The sequence below is a fragment of the Haemorhous mexicanus genome, chromosome 1, assembly GCF_027477595.1.
Source record: "Haemorhous mexicanus isolate bHaeMex1 chromosome 1, bHaeMex1.pri, whole genome shotgun sequence".
Classification (NCBI taxonomy): Eukaryota; Metazoa; Chordata; class Aves; order Passeriformes; family Fringillidae; genus Haemorhous; species Haemorhous mexicanus.
In genome coordinates this window covers 80894886-80912309 of record NC_082341.1, presented here as the reverse complement: position 1 = coordinate 80912309, position 17424 = coordinate 80894886, and the positions used below count along the sequence as shown (strand labels likewise).

The following is a 17424-nucleotide window of genomic DNA, read 5'->3' as shown; positions in this document are numbered from 1 at the left end:
AAGACTCTATAACCTCTCTGTTATAATTTAGCCTACCATCTAGTATCATAGCAGCTAGCTCTTTTCTTTTAATCCAGTTGTCACACCCCTCCATGATCAGATGACTTTTCAAAGTTGTCTCTGAAGTCCTACCACCTGTAAGACAGCTGAGATTTCATTCTCATTCTTTGCTAGGGTGTCAGAAATTGCCCTTTCTGCTTAGCCTCCAAGCACCCAGACTGCAGGAGCTTCGCAAGGCCTGTCACTGAGTGGCCTGTGGGAGGTTCTGACTCTGTGTGGTGAACAAAACATTTCACATTCCTGCATAAAGGTCCATTTTCAGTTTTCTTCTCCACTTCTTAGGGTAGGAACTACTATTTATTTTTTTTTTTGTTACAACTGCATGTTTTACTTGACTAATTTGGTGCTGTCTTGTGGTGTATCTCCATCACCTCCACAGAGAACAATAAGTGGAGGAAGGTAAGAGCAGAAGGCAAAAGAACTGAGCACTTCTTGTGCCAATCTACTTGTACTGGGTATGACTGAAGCAGAGGGGACTATCTAGAGCAGAAGAGGTTGTGTGGTTGAGAATTCTGTTATTAAAAAGTAACTGTACAACAACAGAGTGAATTCTTTCATTGCTGGAGACACCCTTAGGCAGACTGCAGTCACTTGCACTCTCACTGCAAATGACCTTTAAAGCAGTCATACAGGGAATATTTTCTCAAATATTTCTTCAAAGCCCAATAAATAAAGTAAGATACAAAGATGCCTACCCTTCATTTATAATTTGCTGTTTTCATTAAAGCAAGGACCTTTACACTGCTTGCACTGCACAATGCCATTTAGTGTCCTAATGAGCAGTATAGTTGCTGCTGCTGCCAGATTCCACACGTGTATGCTAACAGCAGAGCCTGCATGCTAACAGCAGAGCCTGCCCACTGCCAGCAAAAGGCAAACAGAGCAGTCTTTCCCTCTTCAACAGCCCCCTGAAAGTGGGGGGTTAGACAGGCAAGCAAATGAGTGACCAAAGGTGCTCTACTCGATTCTGCTCTCTAGAGGTTTCCTTCTGGCCCTAATAGGAACGGAGTCAACCTCCACCCCGCTCCCACTGGAGTAAGGGTAGTTTGCCAGTCAGGCAGAACTACTCACACCCAGGTGGTGTGTGGTCATTCCTCCTCAGCTGTGGCCAACTGCAGTCTTCCCCACCCCTGATCAGCAGAGTTGTGCTGGTAGATGGCTTCAAAGAGCACTTATACAGCAGCTGGTGGGTAAAGGCTGCTAAGCTCAAGAATAAGCAGTTTGAGGAGGTGAGGCACGGCAGCAGAAGGACCTTCTATTTTTGTCTCAGCATGCTTCCATCTTTTTGGTTGCAGTACTGATAACTACTTTCATTTTGCTAAGGGAGCCCTCTCTATCATCTTATGAGATGATATTCTCAATACCCAGAGGGAACAAGGCATCAGGAAAATAAATTAATGCTTTGCATCATTCAAGCCCTCTGCAAATTAAATTAAAGTGCTTGCAATTTCACTGTTTCAAAGACAAAATGTAGTGGAAAAATCCCAGGCTCTACTTCAGGCAAAGAATAACACTAAACATGCAAAGTAGGAAGATATTTCAGCTGCTGATTTTGTTACAGATGGCGTGTTCTGAAAATAGGATGAAGTTGGCTTTTTGTGATTCTGAGTGGTCTTTAGGATGTTTGCCATTACCTTGGTAAAAGGTGATGCCTGACAGAAGACTGGAGAAGATGGTAACACTAGTCCAGGAAAATGTGGCATGGACAATTAGAGATTGGCTCTACTGGAATACACAGTGCTAACTTCCTGTGACTCAGATCAGGAAAGATTTTAGGAAGTAGATTTACCAATAGGATGTTTCCTATCTTTCTCCTAATTTAACAGTGTCTTCTCCCCCCACTTGCATTTCTTTGCACGTCTGCCACGTTAAATACAGAATAAATGGCTTGGTTAGGGTTACAGCTATACCTTCATTTAATCTAATCAAGAGATGAAGATTTAACAGTGAAAGCTTCTGCAGAGGCAAGCAATGTGCATGCAGAGTGGCACTGCAGCTTCAGGCTGCAGTTGAGTGCTGTACCTGGCAACTCTGCTGAGGCCAAAGCATTTCAGAGGTTTGGGAGTAGGGATTTTTCTTGTAGAATTGTAGCAACAGAGCTTATTTGGTTTGCTGTTGCCTTATGGTTTGAGTGCAGCATGATATTAAAGGATAGTTTTGGTAAAGACTTTGCTCATTTATCTGGAACTTCAACTGACCAGTGATGAGTGCTTTAAAAATACAGGAAGAAACAAAGGTGTAAACAGCAGAGTGGAATGCTACAGAGAATAAGCAGTTCTGCATAAAGACAGTAGTATGTATTATCAATTACAGTTACCTAAGCATTTCTGAAGATGTTTTAGTAATTTCAATTGATCTGAAGGGTTTTGAGTTTTGGTATTTTGCCCTCTATTGTTCTACACAAGTAAAATTTGAAAGACTTTACTAAATATATCAACAACTCACAGCACCATAAGGAAACTAGTGCAGCTGTACTAGGTCACATCAAAGCTCCAGCTAGATTAGTACTATCTCCCTGCTAAAGGTCACTGGGAGATGCCAAAGGGAAGGGCATAAAAAGCAGGGCAAGTGTAATGTAAGAGATGCCTTTCCCAGTCTGCTTGGGAGTTATGGCTTCAGGAGTCCAGTAATCCTGGTGCACCTTCATCCCATGCAGGTTATGCTCTGTTAGCTAATATTAGTGATTTTTTTTTCAATACAGTTGTGCATTAGAAGTAGCAAATGCTCTCTCTTGTGGCTTAGACACCCTCTTCAAAGAGGTGTGCCTATTTTTATCTGGAACTTGGCTATCTTCACCTAACAAATTCCATGTCTAAGCATATTCAAAAGTCAAAATTAAAAACTTCTGCTGCCACCAAGCCTAAGAGAATGCACCAAATCTTTTTTATTCAACGGGGAAAGTACAGAACTGCTAGTGTTCAGTTCAATTTCTCTTTATTCTCTTAAGTACAATTATAGCATTTGACTTTCACAAATGATTGTGATGAAAGATTGTTCATGAGATTTTGTTTCAAAGGCTGCATGTGTGAGTCTGAATGCTTCTAGTTCTCGAAAAATAACAGTCTTTTCATAGGCCTTGCATCTCCTGGAAGCTATTTCCATTTATTCTGGTTGCTGACAGGAATTACTAAACCTCAGAGACCCACTACATAATGCATTATAATACATTATGCTAACAAAGGCTATTGTCATGTGTATAGTAATCTGCAGGGTGCCAGACTGATTTGCTTTTCAGCACTTGTAGAAAACTGCCTATTTCTTGAGACATTCATTGATAAATATAAAGCACAAAATAGTATCCCAGTGAGCTACGAACAACAGTACAACTTCTCTAGACTTCGTGCAGTCTTCAGTAGGAAGAAACACTGGCAGATGACAGAGACATGGTATGCCTCTATTGTTCCTCAGAAAGAAATTAAGGAATCCAAAATGCATGTTTTTAAAAATAGGTTAGACATGCCAACCTGGAATGAGTCTGGAATAACAGATTTTATTGTGGAAGATGGTTACCTGGTAAAGTTTATTCTGTGATGAAATGCAGTTCCTGTTTTTCTCCTGCAAAAAACCTCTAAGCAGATATTTCATATAATTTCTTGAATCTGATATATTTGCAGAAGTATGGCTGTCCAAGTCAGGTGTTTTACCCTAAAGATATTGTTCTGTGTGTATATTGAGGATTGCAGCTTAATTTAACCCATGCCCTGTTCATTTCCTATTACCATTTATGCTACATGGTGCCCAGTGAGGGCAGAGGAAACCTACTTTGAAAATTATTACACATCTCAGCTTTGAATTGCACCTTGGGTCTTTGGAATAGTATCAGCTAAGTTTAGAACTTTTACTACTATGGAGGAATATAAATCACATGATTTAGCCTTTTGAACCGTATAATAAACAAATCAAAAAGTAGCCTGAGTCTTATGTGGTTGGATCTCCTGATTTGCCAAATGTCCCCATGGTCTCCCTCTTTCTGACATAAACAGAACTTCCATAACTCTGTCTCCTTTCAGAGCTTGTATTGCACAAGATGAGCTGATTTCACAGATACATTTTTGAAGTCAAGATAATACCTTATTCTAACTAGTATCTGTGTCAAATGCTGGATTTCTCTTCTCTTCTCTGTTCAATAATCTATTTTGCAAGATGTTGGGAAAAGAAGTTGTTTCAATTGTTAGTGCTAAATAGTGTTTTTATGACTATTTCAAATCCATACCTTCATTGACCTTGAAAATTTAGTTCTCTTAATGACTACATAGTACTGGAGCTTTTCACTCAAAATTTTACTCTAGCATCTTATTGTTAAAAGAAACTGCACTTCTGTATTTTTGTGAAGAGTATAAGTAAAGACAGTTTGTAACTATTAACTGCTTACTAGTACTGAAACAACAGAAAAGTTAATAGTTACCCCCCTTTTAGATTCCCCTGGAGGTGTGCTTCCGTGTTGAATAGAGGTGTGGCACAGAATACAAAGTCCTGAAGCTACCATGCACCTCTCAGGTAGTTGAAAAATACAGAAGGAATTCAACAGGGCTCTTATGAAGGAAGGCAATGCAGCTACTCATTGATTTACACGAAGAAGGGCTTTTGTGTTTTATTGTGGGCCAAGGAATCATAAAGTTTAGGTTTTATCACAAAGGCATTATTACCTGTTGATGGGAAATTGTATCTAATTTACCATTAAAATATTCAAGTAAAAACCTTGTTGTCTTTAAAGACTTAAGGGTTTTTTTTTTCAGTTAGGTTAGTAGTTGTTTTCTTTTCTTTTTCTGAAGCACAGTTCTATAAAGGATCATGAAGTTCTTTGGAATCTGTGGAGGAATTACTGGGTTTCATACAACACTAGAGGCCAGCATCACTGCCTGGCTACAGAAGCTTGCTGCAGACCATAACCTGGTCCTTGCCAGAACGAGCCTGCAGACTCGTGCCATCTTTGCTGTATTTCCTGTCAGACAGCAGTCTTTGCAGAGCCACACCCGCAGTTTTGAGGAATTTTTGATACACAGCCAACAACCTAAATTCATCATCCCAAATTGTTTGAGATTCCGAGGCATTAAGTCACGGACCACAGAATATTCTGAGTTCTAAGGGACCCACAAGGATTATATCACTAAGGAGTGCAACTCCTCAGTGAATGGCCCACGCAGGGATTGATCCCACAACCTCAGTGTTATCAGCAGCATGCTCTAACCAGCAGAGCAAATCTCAGGGCCCAGACTGCTGCAGCCTTATGCTCTGTTGAGACACATTATGATGTGTGTTCATGTGCCATGGAACTCAGAAGAGGTCAGAAATTCGGTCCTTGTGTGGGAAATGTAAAGTTTTTAGGAACAGACTGTCCGAAGCCCCAGGGAACTTGTTCTGACTTCACAGCAGACGCTGCTCTGCACAAAGGCTGGACCTGATGAACTCCTGAGGCCTTTCGAACCTGAAAAATTGTGGGGTCCCATGAAATAAAAAGCCCTGGATCTGGGAGCAGTAAAAATGTCAGACTGCAGTCACATCTGAAACTGATTTATGATAACACTGCTGACTTGAATCACAAGGACATTCTCTGACAATGATGATCCCTCAGGCACTCACAAGTCAGTATAGATTTCTGTGCACGTTGTGTTCTGTGCAGGGGGTGTGAAGCTGACCCATACAGGGATTGATCCCACAAAAGCCTTCATAAAATTTGTCAAGTGGCAGGGGAACCAGAGCCTGCTTGTTGGAACACCCCCTAACTTTATATCTCCTACTGAAATAATTGGTAAATACATCTCTAAATTCCCTCCCACCTCCCCCAGCTTTCCAGAGTGACAGAGCACTATGCTCTTTAGAAATAAAGGCATGTCCAGCACCTGCAGAATTCACTGATGCTCTGATAGCATTAAGACAATGCCACTTCTGCTTTCTCCCCAGCTGCTGCTGAAAGTACTTAGGTGGTATTTTCCAGGCTGGGTTGGGTCACTAAATTGTTTAAGGTAGTCATTATATCTTCCCAATGAATTATGCTGTTTAATTTTTTTTTTACAGAAAGAAGAATATTTTACTTCTAAAAAGCCTCGATAAACCAAAGATGTCTGATTTCTGGTCTCTTTTTGAAAACCGTCCATCTCCCAGCTTAGTAACTTTCTTCTGTCCCAAGTTTTCTGCACCCCTTGCTGCTCTTCCTACTGTGAACATGGAGCTTGAGCAGAAACATTGCTGCAGGGACGATTTTTGATGCTTCCTTTTCTGCCTGCTCCAGCTACTCATGCAAAACAGACCCTTTGTGTGAAACCTGAATAATCATGAAGGAGACATTAATCTCCACCTCACTGGAGCAAACAAAAAAACCTTTGTTCCAGGACAAAGGCTCAATGCAGTACCATGGATAGGACAAGGCCCTTGGGAGGATTTCATAGAGTCTGCCTCTGCTGGTCCAGCATCTTCCTGTGCCAGCAGGAATGCTTCCATTCGTGTCTGAAACGTTTTTTACTGAACTAAACCTGACCTTGAAAAGGTGAAAAGCTTCTTGAGCAACTATCTGCCAATATGCCATTTTCCAATTGTTATTCTTTGCCAATATGCCATTTTCCAATTGTTATTCTTCGCCAATATGCCATTTTCCAATTGTGTTTTTTTTTTTTTTTTTGGTTTTTTTTTGGTTTTTTTTTTTGGTGCCAGCAGCCTGAAGATTAAAAAAACAGACTTGGAGTTAAGAGATGGGCAAAATCAAAGAAGTCAAAACAAATTGCTCAACTGGATGAGTAGATGAGTTTATTACTCTAAAAGCTGTCCTTGATCTTCCTATGGTCTACAACAGTAAAGTCTAAATAAAACAGATTAAGTCTCAAAAGTTAATACTGCTTTTTTAAAGTATGAATATTCTTGATAAGACTTGTGAGATCTTTTTAATACAATAAGGCTGTAATGAGACCATTGGTGAAGTAAGATTTGAGAGAGTTGGAGAAGTTTGGAGAGTTGTCTGTGTTTTTCATGCTCTTTCTTTGTATACTCACAAGAGATAAGGACACTGAACTTTGTCACCCAGGGAATTTCAGGGTGTGGTCAGCAGCTGGGGTTGTGTCCCCTGAGAATGACCAGATTCTTGTTGTGACATTTATTCCTGTGGATTTTACTGTCTCTGAGTCCAAATTTACCATGACTTTGGTAAAGCTGGGTTGTAATCTTTGATAATAAAGCAATGCAGAGATGCAAAACAAAGACAGCCAATAAAAGATAAGGAAAAATGAACACAAATCCAGTGGCCTCTGCAATGGCTTCAACTTCTGACACAGAATGTCACAGGTAGATATGGTGGCAGCAAAATGTAGCTCCTAAATACATTTCACAGAATCACACAATATTCTTAGTTGGCAGGGGCCCACAAGGATCACTGAGTCCAGCACTGAAGTGAATGACCCATACAGGGACTGATCCCACAACCTTGGCATTGGTAGCACTCTGACCAACTCAGCTAGTCTCATTTTCTTCCATTTATCTTTAAACTCAGGAGGAAGAACTACAGAGAAGACTAAATAAAGCTATAGAGGACTTCGGTTCTGAGAAAAATACAGTTTGTACTGCTCCTTCAAGAGTTGCTAGCCATGACTAAGCTCTTTGTCATAAAAAGGTATTCCTGAAAGTAAGCAACAAATACCAGGAATGGAGATACACTGCAGTAGCTACTCAGAGGTCTTCAGGGGTAATTGATTATCTCACAAGCAGAAAAGGAGATATTCAGGAAAAATTCCAGTTCAGGAGAGCTGTAAGCATGACCTTAGACATGGAAGGATCCACCACTGCTTTAACCTGGATGAACTGGACAATACACTATAAAATTTAACTGCTGTAAACTATGTGGAAGGGGAATGAGAATTGGCAGTATTAATCTGCAATTTGACATTGTGGGATGCATTGAAAAAAATCAATTATAACTAAAACTCTAAAATTCTGCAGCCAGAATTCCTAAAAAAAGCCACCCTCCCCCCTGCCCGCCCCCTCCAGAAAAAATCATATAACCTTGGTCAACCTTAAAAGACAGAAAGGCTCACCCTAGTGAATGCAGTAACACAAGCCACTTTAAGAAAGTTGGCTCTTACATAACCTTCCATTTATAAATTCTAGTGCAGTGGTTGGTAACTGACCTCCTGGAAGTACAACACCACAAAACATAGTGCCAAAAACATTTGTGCTTTGTCAAAACACAAGCATTCCAAAAACTAAAAAGCATTATTGCCATCAGAAACCTTCTGCTCCAGAATTAAAATTTGTGATTTCTACAAAGTAACTTAGTTTGTGCAATGTTTTAGTTTGAACACATGAACACTGATAAATCCTGAGATTTCCTTGTTCACATGAAAGAAATCATTGTGATCCTTTTTTTTCATGGTGTGGCACAGCTGTTTCTTGTGGTAAGGCAGAAATGCTTACAGCAGCCAAATCCTCAAGACTGAACAGATCAATGAGGTTTCTAACTGGACACCACGTTGCATTCCCCATTTGCAGGAAAGATGTTCAGTATCTGAAATGCCAAGGAACTGAAATGTATGGCTTGTCATCTTCAGACCATGATGCTATTCCCTAGGTCATGAGTCAAAACTTTGTGAAAAACTGAGGTTTTGTGAACTTCAGTTCCTTCTGTACCTACTTGTTCAGCTGCTCTTCGGCACCATCAATGCACAAAGACTACATTTTTAGCTCTCTCTTTAGTATTAAATATGCTCAAATTTCACCACACACCTCTCCAGTACTGCCCCTTTTCTGAATTCAGACTTTGGTCCTAGTGGGCCATCTTCAGAATGCCTGCTATCTGTCACTTCCATGAAAGTTGAGATGGGGAAGTGAGGAGGTTTTAGCATTGCATGCAGGTTAGATGTGAATCAAAGAGAAGAAGGGCTAAATCAAGGATCTTAGAAATCCCCACTTTGTTCAGATTTCAGCTTGTGAGCTAAGAACCAGTATTAACAGCCTGGAATGTTTATAGCTACCAAAGCTATCCAAGTTACAATTACTGGGTGATTTTTTCTGGTAGCAATCCTCTCAATACACTGAGGAAATACATGGCATCAGTCACAATGAAACAGAAACAGTTTTTTCTTTTTTTCTTGCTCCCTTTTTCAGCATCTGAATCGCTTGAAAGCATGAGGATGAGGCAGCAGGTACTTGGCTAAAGGGCTTGTGAGAGTGTAAGAGGACTAAGAGAGTAAAAGCTCCAACAGTTTCTTGCACTGGTCAGAATTGTAAATCACTTTGCTCCTCTCTAGGCTGATCCTTACCAAACTTAATCAAAGGAGCACACACAACCCTTCTCCCTTGTTTGCTTAAATTCACAAAGGTGAGGGGATAAATTCAAGTATTTCTACATTTTCTTGCTACCTGACAGTCTACTACTGATTTCACAGTAGTAATGGTAACTGACCTTATTTTCTTTCGGGAAGGATAAAAACACTATCCACATTTTTATGAAAACATGTTCACATGTACTGCTTGTGGCAAACTCTATTTTAAAACCTCCTTTGCATACCCCCTGGCTACAGTGAAGCTGCTTAAGGCATCTAAAAATTAATCTCGGGTCAGGCCCTGAATGCAATTTTCTGTCTCTTGGCCTTTCAGGTATTTCACTCCAAAGCTGGAAAGAAAGCAGAGAGCTGATACTCCTCTGGCTGCTGCAGCTCAGGAAGTGCATTCATGGTGGCTAAATGCCATGGGACTCCTGGGACCCAGGGGGAGCTGTGCACTGCAGGGATCTGTCATGCACTTATTTTGTGCTATGGATACTCCTACCTTCAAAAGATTTCAGTGAAATGGGAGCATGTTCCTTGGCATTTTTCAACATGCAAGCCTAAATCACGTTATCCTGAGTGCAAACTAAGGGTACCTAGTAGGCCAGCAGTCAGGCTTGCTGCAGAGACGAAATAATTCTTTAACTTTTCTCATTTAATTTATGTCAAGAGCTGCTTTATGTCTCAGTATTTAGCAGACAGCATAGTTGAAAACATCAAATACATCATTCTAATGCACGTAAGAGCTTCACACAGGATAGTTTGTCAGGTGGAAAATGAACTTATTTGTAAGTGCAGAAAGAGATATGAAATGGTATATTTATTACACTACAGACTGAATATTTGAGAGCAAATGGGCCTATGAAAACTGTACAGTCTTTGGTGTCCCTCATGGGAAAAATCAGCTGCCAGACTTATGGCTGGGAAATATGATTTGCTGACTTCAACTAGAAATTGAACAACTATTGAGTATAGAGTGTTTGCACAGCATCAGGGAATAAGTCAGTAAGGCAATGCTATTGCAACAATACACTGAGTTGGTATGAATAGTCTCCCTTTATTCATTCTGACTCCAGTATTCGCCAGTGCTGCATTTCACTGGCTGGCGGAGCCTTGCTGATAAACTGGACAGAAGAGTCAGCAGCCAGTACCTACTTGGCAGTTCTGGCACAACCAAATCCAAAGTAGAGAGGAAAAGTTCAGGCATCTCAAGCTGTCTTTTAAACAGACAAGGCTTTTCAGCCTGGATGAAACACATCTGCTACTCTTCCACAGTGTTTGACTCTTGCTCTAACAGAATTAAGCAGGAAGCAGCAGCTACTGAGTCTTGTCTTCTGTGCTTCTCATTTTTTCATATAGGAAATTTTCCTTGTTCCACTGGCTCCCTGGATCTTGATCAGGGTTTTTTTATCTCCTAGGTGCTTGATGATTAATATCAGAACATAAACAAGCAGATGATGACTGAGAATTAGGAAAATGATGGGATGGCTTGCAGTAAACTCTTGTCAAATGGAACAAAGACTTTCCTCCTCCCCTATTCAGGCTGAAACTGATCCCATCACAGGGATCCAGGAAGAGAAACCCTTTGACTCTGGACCTCACTCTGCTGTTTTCAGATAGAGACGGAGTCCCTCTATTGAATCTTGCAAGTCTATGGTTCCCAGCATCTGTCCCTCTTTTTTGCCCATGGCTGGGGGGAAATAAAAGATACACAAGCAAAACAGGGTAAATGCTGTAGCTTAAACCTTCTGATGGTTATAATATGATATGATATAAGACCCTCACTTAGAATGATACTGAGTATGATGACATGCTTATCAGGTACATACCTTATACATGAATCTGTGAGATGAATAGAACTGCCAAGTGATGGTAGTTTATGCTGCTGTGCTACAAGTTACAATCACTGGAGAGCTGACAAAATGTCTGTGTGCTGCTCTTCCTAAGGGACTGATTACTACCAGCAAATGAAAGAAACAACACTTGCCAGCAGAAACTCCTCAAACTACAGCAGGAGTCCTTAGAAATGAGTACTTTTTAATCCTTCATCAAAAGAACAAGTTATGAATCTAAATACTACACTCTATTTTAAAAAAATAGCTTCTTATTTATAGAATCTAAGAGATTACCTAACAAATAAAATAGAAAATAATTTTACTAGTATTAGAAGCATTTTAAAGTTCTCATTAGACTCCTCAATTATGAGCAACATAATTGAGGAGTCAATAAACCAGCCCTGACTGTAAAGTAGCTGACATTTTGACATGTATGGACACACACACACTCAACTCTCAGGGTTAAGCATATAAGCCAGTAAACTGACCAGCTGTCTGCTCCTAAGTACATTACACTTAAACTTTCACTGAGATTTAAATCTAATGCAGGTGACCTGGAATTTGAATTTGGTTACTGCAACACAATGCATATTAATCTGTTCAGCTTAAGTGCCTGAACCTTCACTTTCATTGAAACTTCATGGTGATAGTTCTTTTTTTTTTTAAAGTTTTCACTAGCATGTTTGTAATAAATAAATAAATAAATAAATAAGAAATTTATAAATATTGCATAAATCACACACACACATACGAGTGTAAATGCGAACACTCTCTCTCCACTCTTTTATCTTTGTTCTTTTGGAATAGAAAGAATGAAAAATCACAGGGCAAAACTGAACATCTGGATTTTGTTTCTTAAGCAGTGTTTACTAATTAAATATAAAACAGTATTCTATACAATTAGCTTCTCCCCTTAATCAGTCTGTTTATTCATGAAAACCTTCCCCAATTGTCCATAACCATATGTTCATTTAAAAAAAAAGCAAAGCAGGATTGAAATTCCTTTTAAATAGCTGGAAAGAGCTTTGAGCTGTTTCTAATAGAACACATATTAAAACTTGGAGGTACTGTGCAGCTCTCCTGCTGTACATTAGCTTGGTGACAGATGGATGAACATGGTGTGGTGCACATAGCATGCCACCCTGGCACCTTGAGCCTGTCTTATCGGGAAGGGAAAACCCGTTGTAATCCACAGAACACTAGAGAATATGAAGATAACTGGCCACGTGTCTTGCTAACACTTCAGCTAACGTGAACCATGCAGCAACAGGAGCTGGTGCTTGGATCTGTATCCCAAAAACCACTGTGGCCTGTCCAAGCTGACCCTGCTGGGAGACAAAGCTGAACCAAATCGCAGTTCTTGAACTACTGCTGCAAGACCTGATTGCTCCTTCCCTGCTTAAATGAACAAGTAAGTGCAGACTACTCAGGGTCACTTTCAGTGCTGGTGAGCTGGGGAGCGTTCACAGTGCTCTCTGAGAAGCTGCTTTCCCTGACCAGCACCCTGTGTGTTCCCCATGCAGTGACCAGCAGTGACTCAGCCACGCTGAGCTGAGCTGGCTCTGCTTTTACCCCAGCGGCAGCTACTTAAGGGGGGGGCTCAGCCCTCGTGTTAACTAAGACATGCCTTGCCTTCCAGCATGACTCTGAGATGTGAATGCTGCTGCTGCCAGTGCCCAGAGCCAGCTGACTGTCCCATTTCCCAGTGCTGCCTGCACAATGGATGGCTGTCTCTCAGCTCAGGGCACACGGCCTTGCACGCAGACGTGGGTGAAGGCACGGCTGTGGCCACACAGGCGAGGCTGCAGTGGCTGCAGGAAAGCAGCCTGAGCCCTCCCAAAGGAGGCCTCTCTTGCTTTTGTCCAGCAGCACTGATGTCACATCAGCCTGCAAAGCCTTGCAGTTCAGAGAGGCGGATGACCAAACACGAATCACGTGGCTGCCAGCAGCTAACATCAGCCAGGGAAAAGGATCTTAACCAACTGCAACTCCTGTGTCATCACAGGAGACTTAAAAAAGAGCTCAGCTGGGAAATGGGGAGAAAATTGAAAAAAAAAAAAAAAAGGAAGAAAAAGAGAGAAAGGTAATTTGGCAGTATTTGTGCCCCATCACAGGCTGCCTTGGAAAAATCCCTGAATTTTGCACTCTGGTATCCAAGCTCAGAGACTCTACCAGTATTCTAAGAAAACCCCTTTGCTAAAGCACAGCCTATTTGCTATTACTCCCCTGTGTGTGGCAGGGTTCCTTTGAGTAGCTTGCTCCTCACAGAGCCTGCCCCTCTATGCATAACTCATGTGTGAAGGAGTACTCTCCCCTGGCAGAGCAAACCTTTGTTGCAGTGGAGAAATGCAGTAAATTAGCACCCAGACAAATTATTTTGGGATTTCTGCAGTGTACTGAGGCTGACACATCCCACAACCAAAGGGATATGGGCTACAGATGTACCACTTTTCTCCTGAGTCTGTCTTCCCTTAGTTTACAACTGTGCAGCAACCTCAGGGCTGATCTGCAGGGCCATCTAAACAGCATTGAACCAAAATGTTCAGTTCTTCAACAGCCTGATCTGCAATGGCAGCAGCACTGGCATTTGGAGCAGTATCTCTGCTTACATACAGAAAAAAGCATTTTCCCAAAGTGCCTACTGGCAGTGAAGTAACAGATAATGGCAAACAGCATTATGGACACCCTTTAAACTGCATGCAACTTACCAAGCATGACTTACTTTTGAAAATCAGAATGGTCCTTTATTTGTACCCAAAAAATTCGACAGCTGAGTCCCTTCCCTCTGCTACACAAATTTCACATTCAGTTGCACAGTCACAAAACATGGCTTTGGAAGGAATCCCCACTAACAACAAAAACCACATCAATGTGACTAATCGCAACAGCTGTCTTACCTATCAGGGGTTTAATGGCTTCTACTTAAACCCTCGAAAAAAAACAGCTTTTCTACACACTTTTCACTGAGCAATACAACTAATTCCCATTTTTTGAAGAAGCAGCTTTAATACCCTAGCATTAATAGCAGCTTCAAAGCCACAAGACAGTACTTATGACCATCCTTGACAGAACACACGTGCATGTTGCAAAGTTAGCCTGGAAAGGCTCAGGTGTAGCCTTTCAGATCCCATGAGGATTTAAACAAACCATGAAGTAATGTTTCTTAACAAAACTATGCCTTTTTTTCTACTCTGACCTAATACTGTCACTACCAACAACAGTGACAGGGTGTTTCTGTTGCAGTAGCAGCATTGCAGTTCTTCTTGTGCAGGCATGACTGGTCTGTGGAAGGAGGTAGGACATTTTCCTCCCAGTTCTACTGAAACAGTATATCTTTGATGATTGAAAGTTTCCCAGGGTTTTATATTGGGAATGTACTTCCCTGCAGGGCTGCTGCTTGTACTTAAAGCTTCACTGTTATTTTTTGAAGTGGTTAATGGATTTAATTTATCTCTACATCTTCTGGAATCCTTCTACAGATCATCCACTGGAAAATGCCTTTACATGAATGTCTAAGTACTGGATTTGTTTTGTCTTATCAGCCTGGGAGCCCTTCCCTCTCACCTGAAAGAACAAGATGGTACCAATGGTGATGCCACTAGTCTGACTGCCATTTGTTAAAGCAGAGCCCCTGAATAAAACACAGCTATCACCAATGGCCATGGGAGCTCACCTGGCCACAGCAGAGGCAAATTTGAAGTCTACTTCCTTAGAGCCTGTGGCACACATTAATATGAGTCATTCCAACCTCCACCAAGTTTGTGTGCTGAAGCATTTGCAGGCTCATGCCTTTGAACACAACTGCATCTTTAGAGCTCGTGTCTATTTTTCTGCTCTGTCTGTTGACAAGCAATCCTAAGAATCTGTCACTAGCAGCCAAAAATAGAAATGGGACAGGAAAAGCTATGGACCTCAAAAGGGTTTCTGGAATTTCACTGCAGGCAGATCTCTCATGATGATCTCATGAAAGAACTGTCCTTGAAAGTAAAATGAGAACTTTGGGATACAAAATCCCAGGAAGTCACAAAACAAGAGCTAATTGAGGTGATTAAAAATTATTCTGAAGAGGATGGTGATGGTAATGTGAGAAGCTTGTAATCTATCAGAACCAGAGTAACCTGATATATATCATGGGGAATTAAGAATACAGTCAATTCAGAGAAAACTCTGAGATTGAACTAGTATTCTCAGAACAATTTAGAACAAGGGAAGCTTTCGCCTCTGTGGATCTGTAACAACACTGACAGACTTTGAGGGAGGCTCCAACTGTAGAGAACATAACTTTGGTCTGGAACAGGACACAAAAGAAAACCTCAAGGCACGTGATGGTAGATAACAAGAGCTAGGGTCTCATGGAAAGTCTCCAGACAACAGCCAGTTCAGTGGAGGCATGTGTCTGTTTCTTGCTCTAGGAAATACAAGTTAGAGCAAGAGCTGTTGTTCTCTAAGCCACATGGAAAGAGGTCAAGCTTAGGGAAGTGAAAAGACAGAGGAGATGCCATATTGATTCATGCAATTCTGTCTTTGATGGTGGCCAGTTGTAGCTGTTTAGGGGAAAAGCATAGGAAACAAAGAGCAGAAGAAATGTAATTCAGCCATGTATGGATTGAACTGCTTCTTTTTCAACTGTGAAATAACACAGAGTTCTGTATCCCACATTCTCAGGTTGTGGCAAGGGGGTGGGGATGGTTACAAATACTTTTAGCTTGTGTGCTGTAACATTTCCTTTGAAATAAATTAGTTCATCTTCATGCATAAGCCATTTCCAACCCAGACATAGAGGTTCTACACTAAAATGAAGGGAAGAAAGAAATTCTGTCAGCACTCCCACACTCAATATTTAATTTGTGAATGCAGGGAGAAGAGAGTTCCAAAGCAGCCAGGTACCCCATTGAAAGTATGCAATGCTGAGGGTAAACAGTGAACCTGTCTGGGGTAGGAGTAGATTCAATTGTAGGACTTTGAGCATTGTATCCTAAAACAATTGCCACATTTCCCAAGTACTTTTCTAGCGTAATGAAGGACTTCTTCTATGAAAAACTTCTTTTCTAGGTTCTCCTTTTCTTTTGTCCTTCTAGTGCAGGTACTTTGTTGAGATGATGTCCTGGCTCTAAGCACAAATATAAATCCATCCTTGATAGAAACAGACATTGGATTCACCCTGGTCATCTGCTCCAATATTTGCTATGATTCCCACCAGCTGCAGTTTTCTTCCACAACTGCCTGTTTGTTGCTAAGAAGACTGCAGAAACAGTGTTCTTTGGGAAAATGCACTGTATTTATGTGTGCAAATTGGTCATTTTGAAACATGGCAGGCTCAGCAAAATTTCTCCCTGAAAGTCATTCCCATGAAATGATACAGATGTAGATCCTTTAGTCAGTATCAGTACCATCTCTGAGATTGCCCTTTTTAGTTAATTTTGAGAGCAAACAGAACAAATGTGCATCAAAGTAGCCCCACAGGAAAACCCAGTGCCAGGAGAGGCAGCAGGGAGCAGCTGCTGCAGGGTCAATCCATGCTGCCTTTCTCACCACTCACAGTAAATGAAAAATTCTCAGGGACAGGCTGCCATCCCACTGCATGTGACACAAATGCATTCTTTTGTCTTCCTGACACATTGGTTACCTGAAGTTTTGTTCATTTAAAAAAAGAAACAAAAGGAGATGAAAAGAAAAGCAGGTCTCTGATATCTTTTTGCGTGGGAGGCTGATTTGAAATGAAAAATAGTGAAAATAAAATGAAGTAACTCCAACCTTTTAGATATCTAGCCTGAGCTAATGACAGCTGATTTTCTTGTTACTCCAATACTATGATCACACTTCTTTCTCCAGATAAAAGCAACACAGCTTCACAAGACAAGACAACTCACCTTTCTTAAACTGCTAGTGCTTTTAGCATTAGGTAGAGGAGGCAATTTTCTGGTTGAGACGAAAACCACTGAGCTGAAGAAAGGTTTCTTACCGTTAAGGACAGCGCCATGCAGACAAAAGTGAACTTCTTGATATGTGTGGCTGTGACGGTGCTGTTGGTGTTCACCAGTTTATTGCTGGGGTTATTCTAGGGCAGGAGAGAGAGAGATAGTGAGCATTAGCCTGGCTCCAGACTACCAGGAGCTGCTGGCACCAGGGTCATGTGCTGGACCTGACTGTCTGTGCCTGTCCGTGTCTGACTTGGCTTGTTTGCTTTATAACCTAGAGCTTCCTGAGTACTTTGTGCCACTACAGAACATTTTCTGCTTAAATTGACAGCAACTGCTGCTACAGTCACTGAGGCCTGAGTA

At 41.2% G+C, this 17424-nt stretch overlaps 1 protein-coding gene across 1 annotated transcript in view; it reads right to left on the bottom strand.

Annotated features, from left to right (window-relative positions):
• The window catches only part of ANKH (ANKH inorganic pyrophosphate transport regulator), a 107394-nt gene that overhangs the window by 14559 nt on the left and 75411 nt on the right, over window positions 1–17424 (bottom strand). The window contains exon 8 of the mRNA XM_059854498.1: window positions 17106–17201. Coding sequence (XP_059710481.1) covers window positions 17106–17201 — 96 coding nt within the window. The remainder of the gene's footprint in view (window positions 1–17105; window positions 17202–17424) is intronic.